The 22276-nt window shown below is 49.7% G+C and overlaps 1 protein-coding gene across 1 annotated transcript in view; it reads right to left on the bottom strand.

Annotated features, from left to right (window-relative positions):
- Positions 1-22276, bottom strand: part of SAE1 (SUMO1 activating enzyme subunit 1) — a 61564-nt gene that overhangs the window by 19736 nt on the left and 19552 nt on the right. The window contains exons 4-6 of the mRNA XM_049787296.1: positions 19742-19884; positions 17609-17708; positions 2464-2569 (exon numbers count right to left, since the gene is read on the bottom strand). Coding sequence (XP_049643253.1) covers positions 2464-2569; positions 17609-17708; positions 19742-19884 — 349 coding nt within the window. The remainder of the gene's footprint in view (positions 1-2463; positions 2570-17608; positions 17709-19741; positions 19885-22276) is intronic.

Here is a 22276-nt window from a genome sequence, read left to right as displayed (position 1 = left end):
CTCATGTCTATCTCTGACCCATCACTAACACAGAGATATGAGGCCAAAGAGATATGGTCCATCAGGTCCCCCAGCCCTGCCAGAAGTACATACACCCTGCGTGGGTGTGGCCCAAAAAAAACCAAAAATTTACATAAACACCTGTCAGAAATAGCTCAACAAACTGGCAGACCCAGGTTCAATCCCTGGCACTGCAGTCCTCATGAAGTACAAAATTACAAAGCTAGGGCCCGGAGAGATAGCACAGCGGCGTTTGCCTTGCAAGCAGCCAATCCAGGACCAAAGGTGGTTGGTTCGAATCCCGGTGTCCCATATGGTCCCCCGTGCCTGCCAGGAGCTATTTCTGAGCAGACAGCCAGGAATAACCCCTGAGCACTGCCAGGTGTGGCCCAAAAACAAAAAAAAAAAAAAAAAAAAAAAAAAAACAAAGCTAGGTCGAGCCCAAGGGCACAAGGTGTGGCCAAAAACCAAATTAAAGTACACAACTGAAAAAAATTAAAGTATGAAAGTGCACATGAGGGCCCGGAGAGATAGCACAGTGGCGTTTGCCTTGCAAGCAGCCAATCCAGGACCAAAGGTGGTTGGTTCGAATCCCGGTGTCCCATATGGTCCCCCGTGCCTGCCAGGAGCTGTTTCTGAGCAGACAGCCAGGAGTAACCCCTGAGCACCGCCGGGTGTGACCCAAAAACCAAAAACCAAAAAAAAAAAAAAAAAAAAAAAAAAGAAAGTGCACATGAAGGACCTTCTATCTTATTAGACTCAGTTCAGAATGAGGGAGAAGTAGAGAGGGAGGGGGGAGAGAGAGAAAGCTAACCAGTCCTATCATTTTACATGGAAGGAAAGTGTATCTTGGGAGGTTAATTTTACTTGCTTGCCTACGGTCACAAAGACTATTATTGATGGCAACAATAATTGCAGATGGGGCCAGAGAGATAAAAGGCCGGGAGGGCAGGGCGCTGGCATACAGCTGACTTGGGTCATATACCTGGCACCCCATATGATCCCCCAAGCCCACCATGAGTCACTCCTGAGCACAGTGCCAGGAGTAACCCCTGAGTACCACTAGGTATGGATCCCAAACAAAAACAAGAAACCAAAGAATATTTGTATATGGTCGCAGAAGCCACTCTCTCCGAGACAAACTCAAATGATCTGCCTTATCAATGGACAAAAGCAGAAAATCAAAAGCAGGATTTCCCCGCGTATGTTCAAGAATGAAGTGATAGGCCTGGTGAGTCAACTTCCTACACGTCTAAGCTCGGGTCCTACAGATCTGGCCATAACCAGGAAAGGAAATCAAATTACTGCCAATTTCCTCTCTTTCAGCATCTAAGTCCAACAGGCAGAGAGTAAATCAAGTGAGCCTCAGCAGAGAAGACCCGGAGGCACCCCCACCCTACCCCCACATTCCCAGCCTCAGCACTATAGCTTAGCTCTCAGCAGGACTAGAGTTTGCTCAGAGGAGAGAAGGAGTAGAAAGTTACAAGAGATAGCTCATAGGTCAATACTGGAACCACACATGGAGTCTGAGCACTGCCCTGTGTGACCCAAAAATCAACCAAACTAAACCAAGATTCCCCCTAAGAAGGGTTTGGACTTGCACCTGCTGCTCAGGGAAAGACTAGGAGAGGTTATGGTGGAATGTCTAGGGCAGTGATGGCTAATCTTTTTGAACCCGAGTGCCCAAACTGCCACACAATGCCCGGTCCTCCCAATGGCCAGTCTGGCCCTGTTGCCAGGTGAGCTGCAAAGCAGACACCGGCACACTCGCCTCCTGCCGAGCGGCATATCTTAATTGCGGACCTTTCCGTGTGCCACCTGCAAGGCCTTCGAGTGCCACTGCTGGCACGCGTGCCATAGGTTCACCATCGAGGGTCTGGGGGGGGTGGGGGTGTTTATCTCAGAATTCCCCAAAGAATGAAGAAGTGGGTTCCTGGGCCGAGGAGATAGCGCAGGGTTGGAGGAAGGACATGCTTTGTATGTGGAAGACCTAAGCTCAGTCCCCAGACTCCCACGGTACCTAGGCACTGTGCCAGCTGTGGTCTGACTTCCCTACCCCATGGTGCTTCTTCACCCAAGTAGAGTGGCGATCACCTCACTCTGAAGCCCTGAGGAGCTAAAGCACTCAGTTCAGTTGCTCTGCCACGTTAGCCTCCTGAAAAATTTTTCGGGGAAGGGGAGGGGCGGATGTTGCTGTTTGGGCGCACCAGGCAGTGTTCAGGCCTTATTCCTGGTTCAGGAATAACAACCCAGGGATCACTCCTGGTGGGCTCGGGACGCCACATGGTCTGAGCCCCAGCAAGGTCTGTGCATGGAGCAGGGTCTGGTTTGGGAGCCCAGGGGAAACGGTCTCAAATTCAAGTAGAGGACAACTCAGCACCAGCGGACAGGCCTGGCACCCAGAGGCCATGGATCCCGCCTCACACATTCACCCAGCCGCCCTGCTCTGCCCATGGCACTCACCTTGAAGGAGGAAGTAGTCCGAGGTGGTACGCTTCAGGGCTGCCTGGGCTTTCTCGCTCCTCCAGTCCACCTCCAGCGCGTCTTTAATGGAGCAGAAGACCACTTTCTGTGGGGACAAAGGGGACACCGCTCAGGGGCAAGGCACGAGCACTTTACACACTCAAGGAGTGTTCTTCAATGGGGCAGCGACCCCCTCAACCCAGCCCATGGTGCTGGGCACTCACTGTGCACCACTAAGGACAGAGACAGTGGCAGGTGTGCCCTGACCCAGACAGCCCAGCTCCTGCAGACTTAGTGCCAGTCCAGCTTCCCGTCAACGAGGCTGGGCTCACTCTCCAAGAGTCCGCCCTAAACACTTCTTGGGCTAGTCAAGATGAACAAGAAGGAAATGTTTCTCCACTGGAAAATGATTCAATGACAACGGTGCTAATGCTAATAAACAGCAGCAAGAAAAAGGATGAGTCTGAGGACTAGAAGTAAAGCCACAGGCAAAGGCACAGAAGCGGCATTTGCAAAAGTCCTACAGCAGTAGCAAGTACAGCTCAACAGGGTTAAGCTTCATCAAATTACCTTGGAAATGCCAGAACAGTTTTGTACTTTATATACAGACAAAAATGAAATGATTTTCCTTTCCCGGTTCTTACTGCTCATAAAAGGTATTTGCTGGGGCTGAGGAAAGCTTGGAAGAGTGTGTGTGGAGTGAGGATGCAGGGCTGGAGGGGATGGGCCACCTTCGAAGTTAGCAATGGGAAGAAACCTAAGAATCTGGGAGATGGGTTTCTCAATGCTACAGGAGGAAAAGTATGAAAGATGAAAGGAGAAAGTTATAATAATAAATATGGTGAGTTATGTGTGAATTCACTTTGACAACATCCAGATCAAAGAAAGGGTCTAAAACAGCACTCGTGGTGCCAGAGCAACAGCACAGAGGAGAAGGCGTTTGCCTTGCATGCAGCTGACTGGGATTTGGTCCATAAGGTAACATGAACCCGCCAGGTATGATTCCTGAGTGCAGAGCCGGGAGTAACCCATGGGCACTGCTAGATGTGGCCCAAAAACAAAACAAAACAAAAAATAAAACAGAGCAACTCTGGTAATTAGGAGCACCAGTAAGAGAAACATTTCTCTCTGCAGAGATGTCAAAGCTGGACAGGAAGAACGCCAAAGTCTCTTAGCAGGCCCAAAACAAGGGGGATAGGTTCAAGAATGATGAGGATATGGCCAGAAGAAACAGGAGCCAACTTAAAGGAGCCCCAACCAGTCCTATCTAGAACTAAAACTGAAGGCAAGAGTCGGTAATAGGGGCCAGAGTGATAGTACAACGGGTACGATGCTTGCCTTTCCCAATCCCTGGCACCCCATATGGTCCCCCAAGCAACAGCAGGAATGATCCGTGAATGCAGAACAAGCACTGCGGAGGCAGGGGGATAAAACTAACAGTAGACTGCAGCATTCTTTATAGACTAATATCCATTAGTTAAAAGACCTCAAATTAACTAATATTTGATGAGGAATTGGGTACTCAGTATTTTCAAAATACTTCTACAAAATACGTGTTACTGACACAGAAAATCTTGCACATCTTAAAAGGCTAGTACCCACCCAAAACATCCCTGAGAGGGGGAGAGAGACAGCTCAACTCGCTAGTGCCCGTGCATGTGCATTGTGAGCAGGAGGTGCTGGTCCAACTCGGAAACTGCCTGGACCCCCAGCATTCCAGGGAAAACCCGAGAGCACCAGAAGCAGCTTCAGCACTGCCAGGTTTACTCCAAACTGACAGTCAACAAAAACATAGCCACATGTGGGCCCGGAGAGATAGCACTGCGGCATTTGCCTTGCAAGCAGCCGATCCAGGACCAAAGGTGGTTGGTTCGAATCCCGGTGTCCCATATGGTCCCCTGTGCCTGCCAGGAGCTATTTCTGAGCAGACAGCCAGGAGTAACCCCTGAACACCGCTGGGTGTGACCCAAAAACCAAAAAACAAAAACAAAAAACAAACAAAAGGGGCCGGGCGGTGGCGCTGGAGGTAAGGTGCCTGCCTTACCTGCGCTAGCCTAGGAGACGGACTGTGGTTCGATCCCCCGGCGTCCCATATGGGCCCCCAAGCCCGGAGCGACTTCTGAGCGCATAGCCAGGAGTAACCCCTGAGCGTTACCGGGTGTGGCCCAAAAACCAAAAAAAAAAAAAAAAAAAAACAAAAAAAAAAAACATATCCACATGTATGGCGAAAATGTATATCCTCAATCCAAGTGAAAAAGAGAACTTCGGGGGCCCGGAAGGTGGCGCTGGAGATAAGGTGTCTGCCTTGTAAGCGCTACCAAGGAACGGACCGCGGTTCGATCCCCCGGAGTCCCATTTGGTCCCCCCAAGCCAGGGGCGATTTCTGAGCACATAGCCAGGAGTAACCCCTGAGCGTCAAACGGGTGTGGCCCAAAAACCAAAAAAAACAAAAAAAAAAGAAAAAAAAAAAAGAAAAAGAGAACTTCGGGGACTGCCCAGGTTGGACCCCAGCACCCCTGAGCACTACCTGGAGTGATCCCTGAGCACAAAGCCAGGCATAACTCCTGAGTATTGCTGTGTGACCATTGTCCCCAACTCCCACACTCCCACAAAGAGGAACTTCAGGCAACCTCAAGAGAACACTCTGTAAAATGTCTGAGCACTCTCAAAGGGCTGTGACATTAGGCACATGCAAAACCCTCGACAGGTCCTTTAGCCACAAAAATCCTGACTGAACAACATTCACGCTGGAGTTGGGCAGAGGATTCGAGGGCTGCTGGATTCATGTGGACATCCAGTTCCTGACAATTTGCCAGAAAAGATAAACGTCAGGGTTTGTTAAGGTGGCTTTCTGCTGCCACATAATCACTCCTTTGAGGTTTGGGCCCACTGTAAAACTCGTATACAAGATGTTGGTAGTGCCTTCGAAGCCTGGGGCCAATGGGTTAGTTTGACCTCAAAAGATAAGTTATTTCACCAGCCTGGTGACATTTAGCACCTGGAGCACAGCCAGACCGTTTTGTTTTTTTTTTAAATATATATATGAAAAACGAGTCTGGCACCACCAGTCAAGCCTTCACTAGTAGGGTCCAGGAATGTCCTCTGAATGAGAAAACAAAGTCTTCAGATTTCAGAAATGACCGAGACCCAAAGTCAAAATGTTTGCAGTTCGCTGGACTAAGTGGAATGCCTATAGCCCGTGAATTTGTTCCGCACCACAGGAGGAGCGAGGAAAAAGAGTGCTGTGGAGAGACCTAACCGGGCCTGAGGCCAGAGTGGCAACGAAGACGGAAGACCCACACCTCGTGTCTGCTCTGCATTCATAAGCTCAAATTCACACATTCTCCCAGTGGGAAATACACCCACTTCCCAAGTACCTGGAAGGGCCAAGTTCCTGTGTGGAATTCCCTCGTCCTGGCCGTCCTGAGCAGAATGAGGTTCGATCAAGTACAGTGAGAGTGAGGAACCTACCCCCTTGTGAAGCCCTGGAATCCTGCTTTCCCCCATGAGGGTTTTTTTTAAAACATTGAGGGTCAAAAGCAGGGAACTCTCTTCCTCCCCTAGGCTAAAAGCACAACAATTCCCAGATCAGTGGTGAACTTGGAGGCAAAGGAATTGCTGGCTCCTGCACCATGAGTGGCACTTGACTTTCCAGAAGTTTCTTGGTATCTGGGAGAAGGCTTCCAGACCTGGTCTGAAATGTGGCCCAGCCCTCCAAGTGAAGTGACAGTCATGAGGAGGCACATGGCCCACAACAGACCAAGTGGGTTTTTTTCTGAGTAATTCAGATTTTTAAAGTACTTTGTTTGTTTGTTTTTGGGCCACACCCATTTGATGCTCAGGGGTTACTCCTGGCTAAGCCTCAGAAATTGCCCCTGGCTTGGGGGGGGGGCATATGGGACGCTGGGGGATTAAACCGAGGTCCTTCCTTGGCTAGCACTTGCAAGGCAGACACCTTACCTCTAGCGCCACCTCGCCGGCCCCTATTTATTTATTAAAGGGTTACTCCTAAATCTGTGCTCAGAAATCGCTCCTGGCCAGCTCTGGGGACCATATGGGATGGCAGGAATCAAATCGGATCCATCCCAGGTTGGCCGAATACAAGGCAAAGGCCTCCCTGTGCTATCTCTCCAGCCTCGAATTCAGATTTTGAAAGTCAGAATCATGAGCCCAGAGAGTATAGTGGGTGAGGCCTTGCACAGACAACTCAAGTCTAACCCTGGCACTACAATGGTCTCCCCTGAGCATTGCCAGGAATAAGTCCTGAGCGCCAACAATAAGACCCAAAAATGTAAAGGAAAAAAATAAGGAATTTGGAATTAAGACACATTAATTCACAGTGAGACCATCAAGTTTGTTTAAGATGATGTTTCTGCTCCAGGCTGCCTCCAATCTAGGTTCCCTTTTCTGGTTAAATTCAGTTTACAGGCCGGCGGGAATGATACCGGGTGCTGGCTTTGCACACAGGTGGCCGTAGTTTTATTCCCAGTATCACAGTCTCCCCCAGCTCCTCCAGGAGTGAACCCTGAGCGGAGCCAGAAATAAGCCAAGTGGAGCACAGCCACCAAATCCATGATAGGCCGCACACAGAGACAGAGCTTGCTGTCTCTGCCTCACTGGTCACTAGATTTGTAGAGGAGCCGCCCAGGCTGGTGCTTTGAGGGGGAAAGGGCCTCACAGAAAGAAACCCCTGCAGAGTCTGGAAGCGGGAGCACCCCCCTAGTGACCAAACCACAGAGTGAAGGTGCATGTCCTACTCACCCCTCCACCTCCAAGCAGCAATTCCCCGAGGACTCTGGGCCTGACAGATTTCTATCTGACGGCCTAGTTAAGGCCAATACACGCCCCCTTCCACCTTTAACTTATCTCTCCTCTGAAGGGCCTTGGCTTCCTGAGGCAAGGACCACAGGCAGATGGCTGAACAAACTAGATTTTTCAATAAGCGGGGACGATACCAATTGCTTTCCATTTGCCAAAAGCCCAACAGCAAATATAAAAAGATGAATTCTCCACACAGTCTATCAGTCATCAAATTATGGGGTTGGGCCGTGCTATTTCAAGTAGTGGGAAAGTTCAATAACCTCTATGAGACTGGGGCTGCTTCAATAGATTACCGGGAGATCAAAGAAGGGCAACTTGGACAGCCATTTAAACCACAAGAGACAGAGATCAGTGTTCATGAAAATATACAGAGTGGGGCGGCGAGGTGGCGCTAGAGTTAAGGTGTCTGCCTTGCAAGCACTAGCCAAAGAAAGACCACGGTTTGATCCCCTGGAGTCCCATATGGTCCCCCCAAGCCAGGGGCAATTTCTGAGCGCTTAGCCAGGAGTAACCCCTGAGCATCAAACGGATGTGGCCTGAACCCCTCCCCCCCAAAAAAAGAAAGAAAGAAAATATACAGAGTGAACAAAGCCACAGATAATACTATTGTCAGACCCAACATTAACATGTGTTATACGGATGTATATAAAACCACATGCTGGGGCTAGAGCAATAGCACAGCAGGTAGGGTGTCTGCCTTGCACACGGCCAACCCAGGTTCGATCCCCAGAATCCCACATAGCCCCTTGAGCCTGCCAGGAGTAATTTCTAAACACAGTGGGTAGCCAAAAACAAACTCAAATAAAATAAAACAAAACCACCTTCTCTACATTTATTCTATCCAGTTTTTGGGCCAAACCTGGCAGTGCTCAGGAGTTACTCCTGGCTGTATGCTCAGAAATAGCTTCTGGCAGGCACGGGGGACCATATGGGACATTGGGATTCGAACCAACCACCTTTGGTCCTGGATCGGCTGCTTGCAAGGCAAATGCCACTGTGCTATCTCTCCGGGCCCCGGCCCACATTTCCTTAACTGGCTCTGTTCTTCTTGCATTTGATCAAATTGCAAATAATTTGTTTTTACAGCAGCCTACATGATTGAAATACTTTAGTTCTGGATGTAAACCTGAACATATTCCAGATTCGAAACCAATTCCAGAAGCCCAGACTCCTAAGACCACTTTTGGTGTCTACTTCGATGAGTAGACCTACAGAAATGGCCCGACAATCAGGCCCTCTGTGACCACGTTCCTGCTCAGAATGGCTAGAAAGCCTCAAGTTCCCAAAGGCTAAGGCCAGAGCAATAGCATAGCAGAAAGGCTCTGAGCACCATCAGGTGTGACGCCCACCCCCAAAAAAGTTCCCGAAGGCTACTATGGTAATGCTGCACGGGGCTCAGCAGAGCATGCAGGAACCAAAGGGGTTAAGAGTCTTGAAGAGGTCTGGGAAGGCCATGTTGTTCTCTTCTCTCCTCTATCTGTCTCCCCCCTCCCTCTCCTCTCTCTCTCCTTTCTATTCCTTCCTCTCTTTTTCTTTTTTAGGGTTAGGGTCACACCCGGTGGCGCTCAGGTGTTACTCCTTGCTCTACGCTCAGACATCGCTCCTGGCAGGCTCTGGGGACCATATGAGATGCCAGAGATCAAACCTGAATCTGTTCTGGGTCACCTGCATGCAAGGCAAATGCCCTACCACTATGCTATCTCTCTGGCCCCTTCCTTTTCTTTTCTTTTCCTTTCCTCCCTCCCTTCCTTCCTTCTCTCTCTCACACACACAATTCTGAGTCCAGTACAATCTGTTAAAACCAAACCCGTATCTCCCTCCAGCCCCGTCAATAAGGGCAGATAGACACACAGGACTGGATTCACACAATAAGAATGTCCCGCAGGGCTGGCCCCAAGAGTGGCTGTGATGATGGAAACCTGGATCTGGGCTTGGCGGTATCGGCGCTGACAGCTTTGCAAGGTTACTGAGCACTTGGGAATATGGCTAGTGAGACTGACAAACAATGCTGGAGAACTGACTTTCTTTTAATTAACTCTGACTTAAGTGGCCACCTGTGGCTAGTGGCTCCCAAAATGGACTGTGAAACCCCAGAACGACATACCAGCACAGATGGCCTCCCGGACAGAATGTGGCTCTTCAGAAGCAGGTGGCAGCGACTGTACGATAGGCATCATTCGTAAGCAGCTAAAAAGCGCCCACGTGCACGTACTGCTGGGAAACGCACACCCGGCAGGTAGAACAAAGCATGGTGGCGGAGGTCGCTGACCTACTCCATGGAGGGGCAGCCATGAGGCCTTCGCCATCACACGCAGAAATGTTTTGTTTGTTGTTCTATTTTGGCTACAGTGGTTCTGGTTTAGGTACTCCACTCAGTGGTGCTCAGTACTTCTGGCGGGGCTTGGGAGACCATGAGCAGTGCCAAGGATGGACCCCGGATGGAGGCACATGGCAAGCACCTTAACCCGATGTATAATCTCTCCAGGTCCCAGTCCTTTTAAGTCAGGTGGTGAGGATGTATGGTTAAGGTGTCCCATAATTTGTCCCACCCACCCACCCCCCCACCCATCCACCACCCATCCATCCATCCATCCATCCATCCATCCATCCATCCATCCATCCACCCACCCACCCACCCATCCATCCATCCACCCACCCATCCATCCATCCATCCAACTAACTTGGTTTTTAGGTCACACCCGGCAGTACTCAGGGGTTACTCCTGGCTCTATGCACAGAAATCACTCCTGGCAGGCACAGGGGACCATATGGGATGCTGAGAATCAAATAGGGTCCCTCCTGCGTTGGCCGCATGCAATGCAAATGCCCTACCGCTGTGCTATCTTTCCGGCCCCTTATGCCACTTTTTTTTTTTTTTGGTTTTTGGGCCACACCCGGCGGTGCTCAGGGCAGGCACAGGGGACCATATGGGATGCTGAGAATCAAATAGGGTCCCTCCTGCGTTGGCCGCATGCAATGCAAATGCCCTACCGCTGTGCTATCTTTCCGGCCCCTTATGCCACTTTTTTTTTTTTTTGGTTTTTGGGCCACACCCGGCGGTGCTCAGGGCTTACTCCTGGCTGTCTGCTCAGAAATAGTTCCTGGCAGGCACGGGGGACCATACGGGACACCGGGATTCAAACCAACCACGTTTGGTCCTGGATTGGCTGCTTGCAAGGCAAACGCCGCTGTGCGATCTCTCTGGGTCCCCCTTATGCCACTTTTTAAGTTTTATCTCGCTGCTGAAATTTACAAGCATGTGTAAAAAAAAAACAACAAGTTAGGGCTGGAGAGACAGTACAGTGAGTAGAGCGCCTGCCCTGTATGCAGCCAAGTTGGGTTCGATCCCTACAACTCATAAGGTATTCCCCCCAGCATCACCAGGGTAAATCCTGAGCAGAGCCAGGAGAAATCCCTGAGCATCGCTGGTGGTGGCCCAGAAACAAAACCCAAATCCCACAAGCCAAGTAGAGCTCTCGTCAGACCTTTGAGGTGCCTTACTAAATCTTAGCAGGCCAGGCCAGGGACAGAGAAGGAAAACACGGACAGAAATGTTTGCAGCTGACCTGAGTTTATTTCTCGGCACCCCAGATGGTACCCTGAGCCTATCAGGAGTGATCCCTGAAATCAGAACCAGGAGTAAACCCTGAGCACCACCGGGTGTGGCCCCCAAACACCCCCTTCAACAAAAAGAATTGTCACCTGATGTTGTAAGGACAGTCACAACTGCATGGAACAGGAAGGGTGTTTGGCCTTGCACATGGCTGACCCAGGTTCTATCCCCAGCATCCCATAGGGACCCCTCCCCAACCCTGCCAGGAGTGATTCCTGATTCCTGAACTCAGAGCAAGAAATAACCCTTAACCACTACCAGATGTGACCCCAAAACAGAACAAAACAACCCCATGGAACAACAGTTTCTTGAGTAGGACTGAACTAGTTCAGTGGTCAAAACTGCTCTGCCCTTCGGGAACTCAAACTGCTTTAAAAAAGACAAGCAGGCTTGAATGTAATCAACACTATCAGCCTTTCAAATCAAGAGGGGAATGACTAGATCTGCAGGAATCCTCTTTCCAAAGGAGGGTTGAAGAGAGTGTCAACAGATGACGGGAAGGGAAGGAGGAAATCAGCCACGCAGAAGTGTGGAATATCACAACCAACTCAGAAGAGGCTTGTCAGAGCCCACATTAGCCTGCTTTCTTGGCAGCCGAGGTAAATTCAACCTGTACTCAGGACAGGATGGACAAATCATCCTTTCGTGTATGTTTTTGCGAGTTCTAACCACCCGTGCTCCAACCCAGAGAGCCAGAGCCCAGAGTCTGGGGCAGCCTTTTCTCCAGTTTTTCCAGTGATCTCAATCTTAACAGGTTTTCTCTACCATCTTCATAAAACTTCCAATTCTAGAGACTCCGTGAGATGCTCTCATAATGGGGTGACCATGCTCTACTCTCCCCAGCTCTTCTCTTTGCAGGGGTGGATAGGGCCTAGCAGGCAGTGCTCAGGGGCCTCTTTAGGTACTGGGCGTCAAACGGCAAGGGCAAGTGACCAACTCCCATGATGGTGTCTCTCCACCCCCACCTCAACCTTCCATGGCTTGCGCAGATAACTCAACTTCCCTTCCCTCAGCTTCAGTGTCAGTGGTGAATGAAGACAACAGGACTCGGGGTACAGGCACTGACTGGCCCAGAAAATACCTGTGTCTAGGAGGAAAACTCAAGTCAGAATCACCCTGTCCCCTCGAACAGATAAAGCAATCCTTGGGAAAAAGAAGATGGAAAGTGACACTTCCCCCACCTTGAGACTATACTACAAAGCAGTCGTCATTAAAACAGCCAGGTACTGGAAGACAGACAGACCCTCAGGCATATGACCAGCTAATCTTTGATAAAGGAGCAAAAAATATGAAGTGGAGTAAGGAAAATCTTTCACCAAGTGGTGCTGATAAACCTGATCTGCTACATACAAAAAAAAAAAAAAAGAGGAACAAAGCAGACCTCTTTCTAATACCATGTACCAAAGTCAGATCAGAATGAATTAAAGACCTTGATAGATACCCGACTTAAATCACAAGGTATACAGAGAAAAAGTAGTCAGAACTTGTTGAATTAAATAAATAATGATGGGGCTGGATGGCGGTGGATGGCGATGGATTTCTCTCTGCCATCCCAGGCCACGTGGCTCCGCAACCCCATCCAGCCGGCGGGACTGGGGTTCAAGGAAGTGACGGGTATTGAACTCACAGGCAGCCATCAGGAAGCATCATCTTTATTCATGCCCTATTCACCACATGTGTGTGGCCTACCCATAACCTTTCAAGCACTAGTTATTCTTAGCCCTGCATCTTATAATTCAGCCATCTTCCTTTGGCCTCCATCCTGGTCAAAGACCAAAAGAGGCAAAGAACCTAAAACCCAGGAGCGCAGCAGGGCAGAGAGCCTAATTCCAAGGCTCCATGGTTTATCTACCTATTCCAAGACCACTCCCCAGAATGGGAGGGGTCTTGCAGGTAAGGTTACACCTAATATCCGGTTCCCAAGACCCCTCCCAGAAATGGGTGGGTCTCAGGTAGCTACACCTAAAACCAGGGTCTCAGATAGGTACACCTACAAGAACTCACCAGGATAGTGACATTATCTCAAGGATGAAGCATCACTGAAGGAACAAACAAATGGGACTAAATTAAGAAGCTTAACGCACCTCAGAGGAAACGATGACCAGAACTCAAAGTCTGCCTGTGGAATGGGAGAAGCTAGTACCCAACACCCATCTGATGAGGAGTTACCAAGATACCTACAGCACTGGCAGAACTTTACAAGAAAAAATCAATCCATCCCTGACACAAAAAATAGGGAGAAACGATGAATAGAAACTTCCTCCAAGAAGAAATACTAATGACCAAAAGGCATGTGGGAAAAATGGTCCACATCACTAACTACAGGGAGAGCAATACAAAAAGATGAGACATCATCTCACACCAGAGAATGTGCCATGGTTAGGGCGCCCTTGCTGCGGCTGATTGAGGCTTGACTTCTACATCCCATATGAGACCCCACACACCGTGAGGTGATTCCTGAGCTCAGAGCTAGGAGAAACTCCTGAATCTTGCTGGGTGTGGCCCAAAAACAAGCAAAAAAGTGAACAAGAACAAGCAGTGTTCATGCAGTTCAGGGAGTAAAGGCCTTTCTTTCCCTGATGGTGGGATAGCGACTGGTCCACCTTTTTGGGAAAAAACATAGACATTCCTCAGAAAAGAAGGGGAGCTTCCCCAGTACCCAGCAATAATAGCACTCCTGAGAATAGACTCTGGGGGGCTCAAAAACACAGAGAAAAGGCATCTGCACTCCTCTGTTCATTGTTGCTATTTACACTAGCCCAAATCTGGAAACAACCCAAGCACCAGAGAACAGATAATCACATCAACTTTGGTACAGGGGCTAGAGCAACAGTACAGAGGGCAGAATGCTTGCCTTGCAGGCAAGTCAACCTGGGTTTGATCCCCAGCATCCCAGTACCCCAAGCACTGCCAAGAATAATTCCTGAGTGCAGATCCAGGAGTAATCCTTGAGCACTACCAGGTATGGTCCCAAAACAAAAATACAAGAAAAAAATAAGACTATGATACATCTACACAATAGATACTATGCAGCTGGTAGGAAAAATGAAGTCATGAGATTTGCTCATATATACCTAGAAATAAACAGTATCATTCTGAGTGAGAAGAGTCAAAGGGAAATGGATAGGGGCCAGAGAGATAGCATGGAGAAAAGAAAAAGGGAAATGAATAGACAAAGAGTGATCCTACTCATTTGTGGGATATCAAAAACAGTAGGAGAGGGGCCGGAGAGACAGCATGGAGGTAAGGCGTTTGCTTTTCATGCAGAAGGTCATTGGTTCGAGTCCCGGAATCCCATATGGTCCCCTAAGCCTGCCAGGAGCGATTTCTGAGTGTGGAGCCAGGAGTAACCCCTGAGCGCTGCTGGGTGTGACCCCAAAAAAACAAAAACAAACAAAAACAAAACAGTAGGAGATTAATAGCCAAAGACAATAGAACAAGGGCCAAAGGACTGACTGATCTGTGGTGGGAAGCTAGCCACAAAAGGCAAAGGGGTTAGAAAATGATCGCTCTGGTCAAGAACTGAATGATGAAAGAAGGTACAGTGATATGCATGATACTCCTTCGGTAATAATATCACAAATCACAGAGCCTAAAAGGAGAAAAGTGCCACAGAGGTGGGCTGGGGGGAAGCAGGTAAACTGGGAACACTTGAAGAAATGCACACCATTGAGGGATAGGTTTTGGTACACTGTATGACTGACCCTCAACTTTCAGTCAATCCTAGTCTACTATCTGTCCAAATGCTGCTTTGTGCCCTGGCAAACTGGCCTTTACGAGCCTTTTTTTTTTGGGGGGGGGGGGACGACGGGGGACAGGGAGCAACATCCAGTGGCATTCAAGGGTTACTCCTGGCTCTGTGCTCAGAAATTGATCCTGACAAGCTCAGACACCATATGGGATGCCAGGGATCAAACCTGGGTCAGTCCCGAACCCGGGTCAGTCCAGGTCAGCCAAGTATAAGTCAAATGTCCAATCACTAACTGGGCCCCTCGAGCCAATTCTTTCTTTCTGGACCACACCCAGTGTGCTTATAAGGCCAGGGCCTCGGTGCTCAGGGATCATTCCTCCAGGCGATTCCAGGAACAAAACAGGAGTCAGTCACATCTCTCTTGCCCACAAGCCAACTCTTTTTTTTTTTTTTTTTTTTTGGTTTTTGGGCCACACCCGTTTGACGCTCAGGGGTTACTCCTGGCTATGTGCTCAGAAATCACCCCTGGCATGGGGGGACCATATGGGACGCCGGGGGATTGAACCGCGGTCCTTCCTTGGCTAGCGCTTGCAAGGCAGACACCTTACCTCCAGCGCCACCTACCCGGCCCCCCAAGCCAACTCTTAACAGCTCTTCATCAGGCAAACAGTTTACACACTTCCTCCGGCCCAAACTGCTACTTGCTCCTTCATCCCGGTGCCGGTGCAGGAAGCCTATCAAGCGGGTCAGGTGCAGCCCAAGTTGGGATTCTGATGAAATCTGTCTTATGACTTCTTCTCCCAGGCACTGAAGGAAGCAAACCAACCACTGGCCCAGCTCTGGGTTCGCCTTTTCCTGCCGCCCTTTTCATCACCCGGCCTGTGCTAGAAAGGCTCAATGTCATCCTCGACGGTGTGAAAACCACAGCTCTGTTTTTCCTCTTTGTTTTTGAAATGTTCTAATTTAGGAGCACAACGTGTCACCTTAAAGCAAAAGTGTCTTGACACTATTGGGCTGAACGAAGGAAAAAGGGGGAGAGGGGGAACCCTAACCAGAAGCTTTCACAGGAAACAGGAAGTGGCTGCTTCCCCACCCCCATCCTGGCCTCCAAGGGGGACCCAAGGCACCCCTCTGTTAGCTGAAGGCAGGGGGCACAGACTCTGACCCCTGGGATGCTGGAGTCCAGTGGGAAGGAAACTGAAATCACGGGGCACCCTTAGCCCAAAGGGAGGCGGCAGCTGGTGCTGAGGCGGCGGAGCCGGGCCCCAGCCCCGTGCTGCCACATCCTTCCCCAGCTCCTGGAAAAACGGCACAAAGACAAGGTTTGGAATCCCAGGGATTGTCAGCAGGAATGCACTGAATGCCGCGCTGCTTGAAGGGCTCAGGCTTGGAATCCCAGCCTGAACTGTCGGGTCCCACAGCTGACTAACAGTGTCAGCTGGGGAATATTTTGATCCCCTCAAATGGGCTCCACGTAGGAAGAGGCCGCACACAGAGCCCCAGGGATGTTCCTGAGTGCTGCTCACATTCTCCTCATAGCTGAGAACCAGGCTCTATCTTCTCGGGGCAGAGGTGAAAGAGGTTTGGGGATCCGCCCCAGTGGGCACCATCACAACTGATGGGGGACGCTTCCCGCTGGGAAGGGCTCACAAAGCTCAGCTCGCTCCATTTGAATGTGAAAGGCTGCCTCCCCTCAAGAAGGCCCAGCAGCCATAAACCCCTTCACACCAAGGCCAAGTGTCACACTCTAAGAGGGTGTGATTTATAAATTGACAGCGCCCACAAAGCAGCTTTTGTACTCTCCCGTTAGTTAACAATTTCTCTCCCCCCCTCCCCAAATCACAAGCTATTCAGATAAAGCTTGACTGGGCCTCAAAAAAAGCAAGGAAGAAAGAAAGAAAAGGACCCAAGTTTTGGCCAAAACACCAATGTTCACTCTGGATAATTATGGTCCTGTGAATAGACACTAAAATTAGGGCTTAATAATTCCTCTGTATCACACTCACAGCGTCACTCTTCCAACACAAACATAAAAAGCAAGAAAAAGCCCATGTCCAACACAGCCTGGCTGGAAAGGCCGAGAGTCCCACTTCCGTGGTCACTGCCGTCTCTTCTGTGGTTCCCGCACTCTTAGGATCGCGGGTCGGGCCATTTTAGCTCAATGCAATGCCCTGGCCAGCTGTTTTTCCTTCCCAACGTTAGAACCCTACAAAGCAAAGAGTAAATATGGGCTTGGCCACATCTTTCCTCAGTTCAACAAAACCAATTCTGGCCACTTGGCTTTGTTTTCCCCCATCACATAATTTTCCCTTCTCCGATTCCAGCCCGAGCTAGAGGTGCCCTCACCTTCTCACTCCTTGCCTGTTTTCTCGCTCCACTGGGAGCTAAAATGACTCTGCTGCTGGTGCAAACGTGAAAAAAGAACCAGAGGTCACTTACCAGCACTAGGACCCTTCCAAGTTCTGATCTACATTGTCTCCTGAGCAGGAGCGAGAGTACAGCGGGAGGGCATCTGCCTTGTTCAAGGCCGACAGGGCTCCATTCCCAACACCCCATATGGTCTCTGGAGTACTGCCAGGATTGGTCCCCGAATACAGAGCCAGGAGTAAGGCCTGAGCACTACTGAGTGTGGCCCAAACCACTGCCCCCTCACCCAAATTGTCTCCTGCCTACTCAGAACTGAAACCACCACATTAACTACTGGTCTTTAAACACACACCCTTTTTCTGTACAAAGATAATAATGGCCTTGGCAGAAAAAGCCTGATCCAAGGGAGCCAAGAGATGGCCCACAGTCACGTCCTCGTTAGCCTGCAGCGTAGACCAAGTTTGAGACAAAGTGGATGGAAAACCTACACTGAAGATTCTCTTTAAATATCGCATGTGGCAACACAGGTCACGTTCCCTCCTGACAACGATGGGGGGGCACTGTGCCCCCCTAAGAGGGATGCTTACACCATCACTGCTGATGATGGCCCTCTGTCCACCCCCCCACACACACACATGTGCCACAACACATACCTTTTTGACCATGGTGGTCTCAGATGAGTCAAATTTCGTTCTCTTGGTATCAGGCCCATCCTCCAGCCCTTGGCTAGCCTTGGCAATTTTGGTCTTCTCCCTAGAGGAGAAGGGAACAGAGTTGAACTCTAAGCCACACACCAGCGGACCATGAGGAGCAACCCCCAAACAGGAAGACGCTTAGAGCACAAACGTTGAAGCCAGAGACCTGGGATGGCAGCCAGCTCTGCCATCGACACGGGGGGAGCCAGGAGCCCACCACAGGAGCAACAACCCCCAAGAGCTTTACTAATAGAATCACTTGGGGCCAGCCATGTGGTTCAGTGGTCAGACACCTGCCCTGGGTTTAATCTTAGCCACGGGGAGAGATGGAGGGAGAGGGAGAAACAGGGCGAGTGAAGGAGGGAGAGTAGATACTGCTTTGCATACTAGTTAGACATAGTAAACTCAAAATAAACCTTGTAAATATTGAATCATGAAGCAGAATTTAATTCCTCCCTGGGCCATGAGGAGCTCACAGAAGGCCTGCTTTTCCCTACTGTGACACGTGCCCTAAGATCCAGTTTTCCCTAAGGTTTTATTGTGAGTTACACAAGACCTCGGTCCTTCCCTCCACCTTTATTTTACAGACTGGAAACCTGCAGACCCAACTTAAAATGTTTTAAAAATAGTTTGTCCGAGGAGGCAAGTGAAAAGAAGCAACTCTCCTGAGTCTGAACAAGAGTGCGGTGGGTAGAGCGCTTGACTTGCATGGAGCTGACCCAAGTTTGATCTCCGGAACCCAATATGGTTCCCTAAGCCCTGTCACAAATAAATCCTGAACACTGGGTGTGATCCAAAAACAAACAAAAGGAACTAAAATAAATAAGCAGTTGTCAATTCCCTTAGAACTCTTCACCTACAGAGGACTGAAGTGATAGGACAGTGGAGAGGGCATTTGCCTTGCATGTAGCTGACCCAGATTCAATCCCTAGTGTCCCATAGGGATAGGGTCTCTCTTTTTTTGGGGGGTGACGCCTTTTGGGCCACACCTGGTGGCACTCAGGGGTCACTCCTGGAATCTGCACTCAAAATTCGCTCCAGGCATGCTTCAGGGACCATATGGGATGTTGGGGATCGAACCCAAGTCCAGCCCAGGTTGGCCACATACAAGGCAAAATGCCCTACTACTAGGCTATCGCTCTGGCCCCCCCCCCATAGGGTCCCTCTTGCAGCACTAAGAGTTACCCCTGACCATCACCACCAGGAGTGGCCCAAAAAGAACTAAAACCAAAAAACCACCTTCACCTACCGCGCTGGATTCACTCCTCACCCTCATTAGCAAACAGGGTGGTCAGAGATTGTTGCCTTTGGTATCACCTGCCATCTCTCATCTTGGAAGCTCCAAGTACAGGTCCCATCACGCAGTCTCCCTGGATTAGAATCTCCATCCTCCAGCTGGGAGATGGCCAAGATGCTCCCGAGTGACCGCTGGACAGGCCTTCCCAAGGCCGACACTCCCTCGAATGCCTCTGAAATTACCCAACCTACTTTCTTTTCCTTGTGGTGCTGTGGGTTTCACCTCACACTCAGGAAGCAAGGAAGCTACAGCTAATCCAGGTCCCTGGCTGGACAATTTCCTCCATTTATCCTTCAAGCCCAAGGTAAAGAACAAATGTTTACAACCCAAGCAAAGGACAGGGACAATACTCAGTTGGGAGCATGCATGATTCAACTGTGTGTACATACACACGCACACGCACACACACACACACACACACACACACACACACACAACGCCTGACTTCGACTGAGCGGATGCCCACACAGCTCCCTTTCCACTTCAGACTGGACCATTATTCCTGAGAGCAAATGCCAACTGCCTCTCATCTGAACACTCGCCGTATGGATCAGTGGTACTGACGGATCAGTTCCCAACTGTTTAACTATTAGAGCAAAATTCTCTCCTTAAACGGCCCGTTTCCTGCTCGAGAACAAGTGACATTTCGTGCCAAGGACGCATCTCGATGGTACAGCACATGCCTCACCATATGGGAGGCCCTGAATTTGATCCCCAGAGCCGCAAAAACCCAGCGAGGAAACAAAAGTACATTTTGCAAAGGCTCCCGTTCTCCCACCTCTCCCAGCACTTACTCTACAAACTCGTGCTCTCCGAGATTGGCAAACGTGTATCCATGGTAGCCAAAAACATCTCCCGTAAAGAACTTGATGCTGTTTTTATGGCAGATCTGGTCGACTTTAACTATCACGTCCCTGGAGCAGCAAGTCAGACATACCTGCAGAAAGGAAGGGGCTGGGTGTGAACTCGGCCTCCTGTGAGTCACTGACTGCCCTGCAGTCTGCATAAATCACCTTAATAAAGAGTCTCTCTGGGCATGTCGAATGCCAGCTGCAAACTGGCCCGACAGGGTTTTTGGACCCCAAGTCAGAAGATGGAGGGAGAGGAGGAAAAAATACAAACCCTGCAGGCTTCAGCAAATAGAAAATGTAAACTACGAGGGCCCGGAGAGACAGCACAGCGGCGTTTGCCTTGCAAGCAGCCAATCCAGGATCAAAGGTGGTTGGTTCGAATCCCAGTGTCCCATAGGGTCCCCCGTGCCTGCCAGGAGCTATTTCTGAGCAGACAGCCAGGAGTAACCCCTGAGCACTGCCGGGTGTGGCCCCCCCCCCAAAAAAATAAACCAAAAAAATAAAAAAAGAAAATGTAAACTACGAGAACCTTCCATTCTTCGTCTTAAACTGTGTTCAGGGGTCGGGCGGTGGCGCTGGAGGTAAAGGTGCCTGCCTTGCCTGCGCTAGCCTAGGACAGACTGCGGTTCGATCCCCCGGATGTCAAATTTTTTCCCACTGTTTTGAAGAGAATTTTTTTTTTTTTTTTTTTTTTTTTTTTTTATTTTTTGGTTTTTGGGCCACACCCTGTGACGCTCAGGGGTTACTCCTGGCTATGCGCTCAGAAGTTGCTCCTGGCTTCTTGGGGGACCATATGGGACGCCGGGGGATCGAACCGCGGTCCGTCCTAGGCTAGCGCAGGCAAGGCAGGCACCTTACCTCCAGCGCCACCGCCCGGCCCCGAGAATTTTTTTTTTGTTTGTTTTGTTTTTGGGTCACACCTCGGCAATCAGGGGATACTGGCAGGCTCAGGGGACCAAGTGGAATGCTGAGATTCGAACCACTGTCCTTCTGCGTGCAAGGCATATGCCCTACCTCCATGCTATCTCTCTGACCCTGAAGGGAAATCTTTATCTAAATTTAAAGACAAAAAAAAAACAAAAAAAAAAAAACAGGGCTGGAGAGATAGCATGGAGGTAAGGCATTTGCCTTGCATGCAGGACAGTGGTTCAAATCCTGGCATCCCATATGGTCCCCTGTGCCTGCCAGGAGTAATTTCTGAGTATAGAACCAGGAGTAACCCCTGAGCGCTGCCGGGTGTGACCCAAAAACCAAAAACCAAAAAAAAAAGGTTACAGACCAAATGACCTTCATTCAGACTTTAAGACAATTAGCAGAAGATATTCCTCAGGGGATATCGCAATGCTGCTAAGACCTCCAGTTCCAGTGAGAATATGTGAAACGGCTGTTTTGCGGCACCAAACGCCTTCTCTAGAAAAAACTTTCTGGGGCCGGGCGGTGGCGCTAAAGGTAAGGTGCCTGACTTGCCTGCGCTAGCCTTGGACGGACCGCGGTTCGATCCCCCGCTGTCCCATATGGTCCCCCAAGCCAGGAGCAACTTCTGAGCACATAGCCAGGAGTAACCCTGAGCGTTACCGGATGTGGCCCAAAAACCAAAAAAAAAAAAAAAAAAAAGAAAAAACTTTCTGATCAATCAGGAGTTAACCTGTTTTCTTCTGAAGTTGAAGGGAGACGACTCAGGGGTCAAGCATCCATAACCCATGTATGAGGCCCCAGGTTCCATCCCAGGCACTGCCCCACATTGCTTGGTGGCAATACAACACAACACAAAGAAAATGAGCAAAAAAAGAAAACCAAGGGGCTGGAGAGATAGCATGGAGGTAGGACATTTGCCTTGCATGCAGAAGGACAGTGGTTCGAATCCCGACATCCCATATGGCCCTCTGAGCCTGGCACGAGTGATTTCTGAACGTAGAGCCAGGAGTAACCCCTGAGCACCGCCGGTGTGACCCATAAAAAAAAATTAAAAAAAAAAAAAAAAAGAGCAAAAGGGAGAGAAACTGCTCAAGCAGGACACCACAAAAGGACAGTGCCATTGGCGAGCTCTCTGCTCTTGTCTGGCAGCCTGACTGGAGAAATGGAGCTGTCTGCTGCTACTCAAAAGCTGACCCAGAGGGAAACAAAAGCAAAAGGTGAGGAAAAGCCCAGTTGACCACATGAGCCTCTAACCAAAAGGAAGCCTGCAGGGGTCGGGACAATCGTGTCATCTTAGAGTGCTGGCCTTCCAGGGACTCATCTGGGTTTAAGTAAGTACTTGCCAGGAATGATTCCTGAGTGCATAGCCAGGAGCAAGCCAAGTACCATGGGGGGTGGCCAAAAAAGAAGCCAAAGAGTTAAAGTGAGCATAAAATCTACAAGGACCAGTCAAACACGGTCTACAAGATAAGTCCCTCTCGCCCAGACGCAGTCCAGAATGAGCAATTGGCCCACACTTCAGTTCTAACGAACCTTCTAATTGCCATACATTCAGGAAACACC

This window comes from Suncus etruscus, chromosome 14, assembly GCF_024139225.1.
Source record: "Suncus etruscus isolate mSunEtr1 chromosome 14, mSunEtr1.pri.cur, whole genome shotgun sequence".
NCBI lineage: Eukaryota > Metazoa > Chordata > Mammalia > Eulipotyphla > Soricidae > Suncus > Suncus etruscus.
This window is presented reverse-complemented; position numbering and strand designations above follow the sequence as displayed.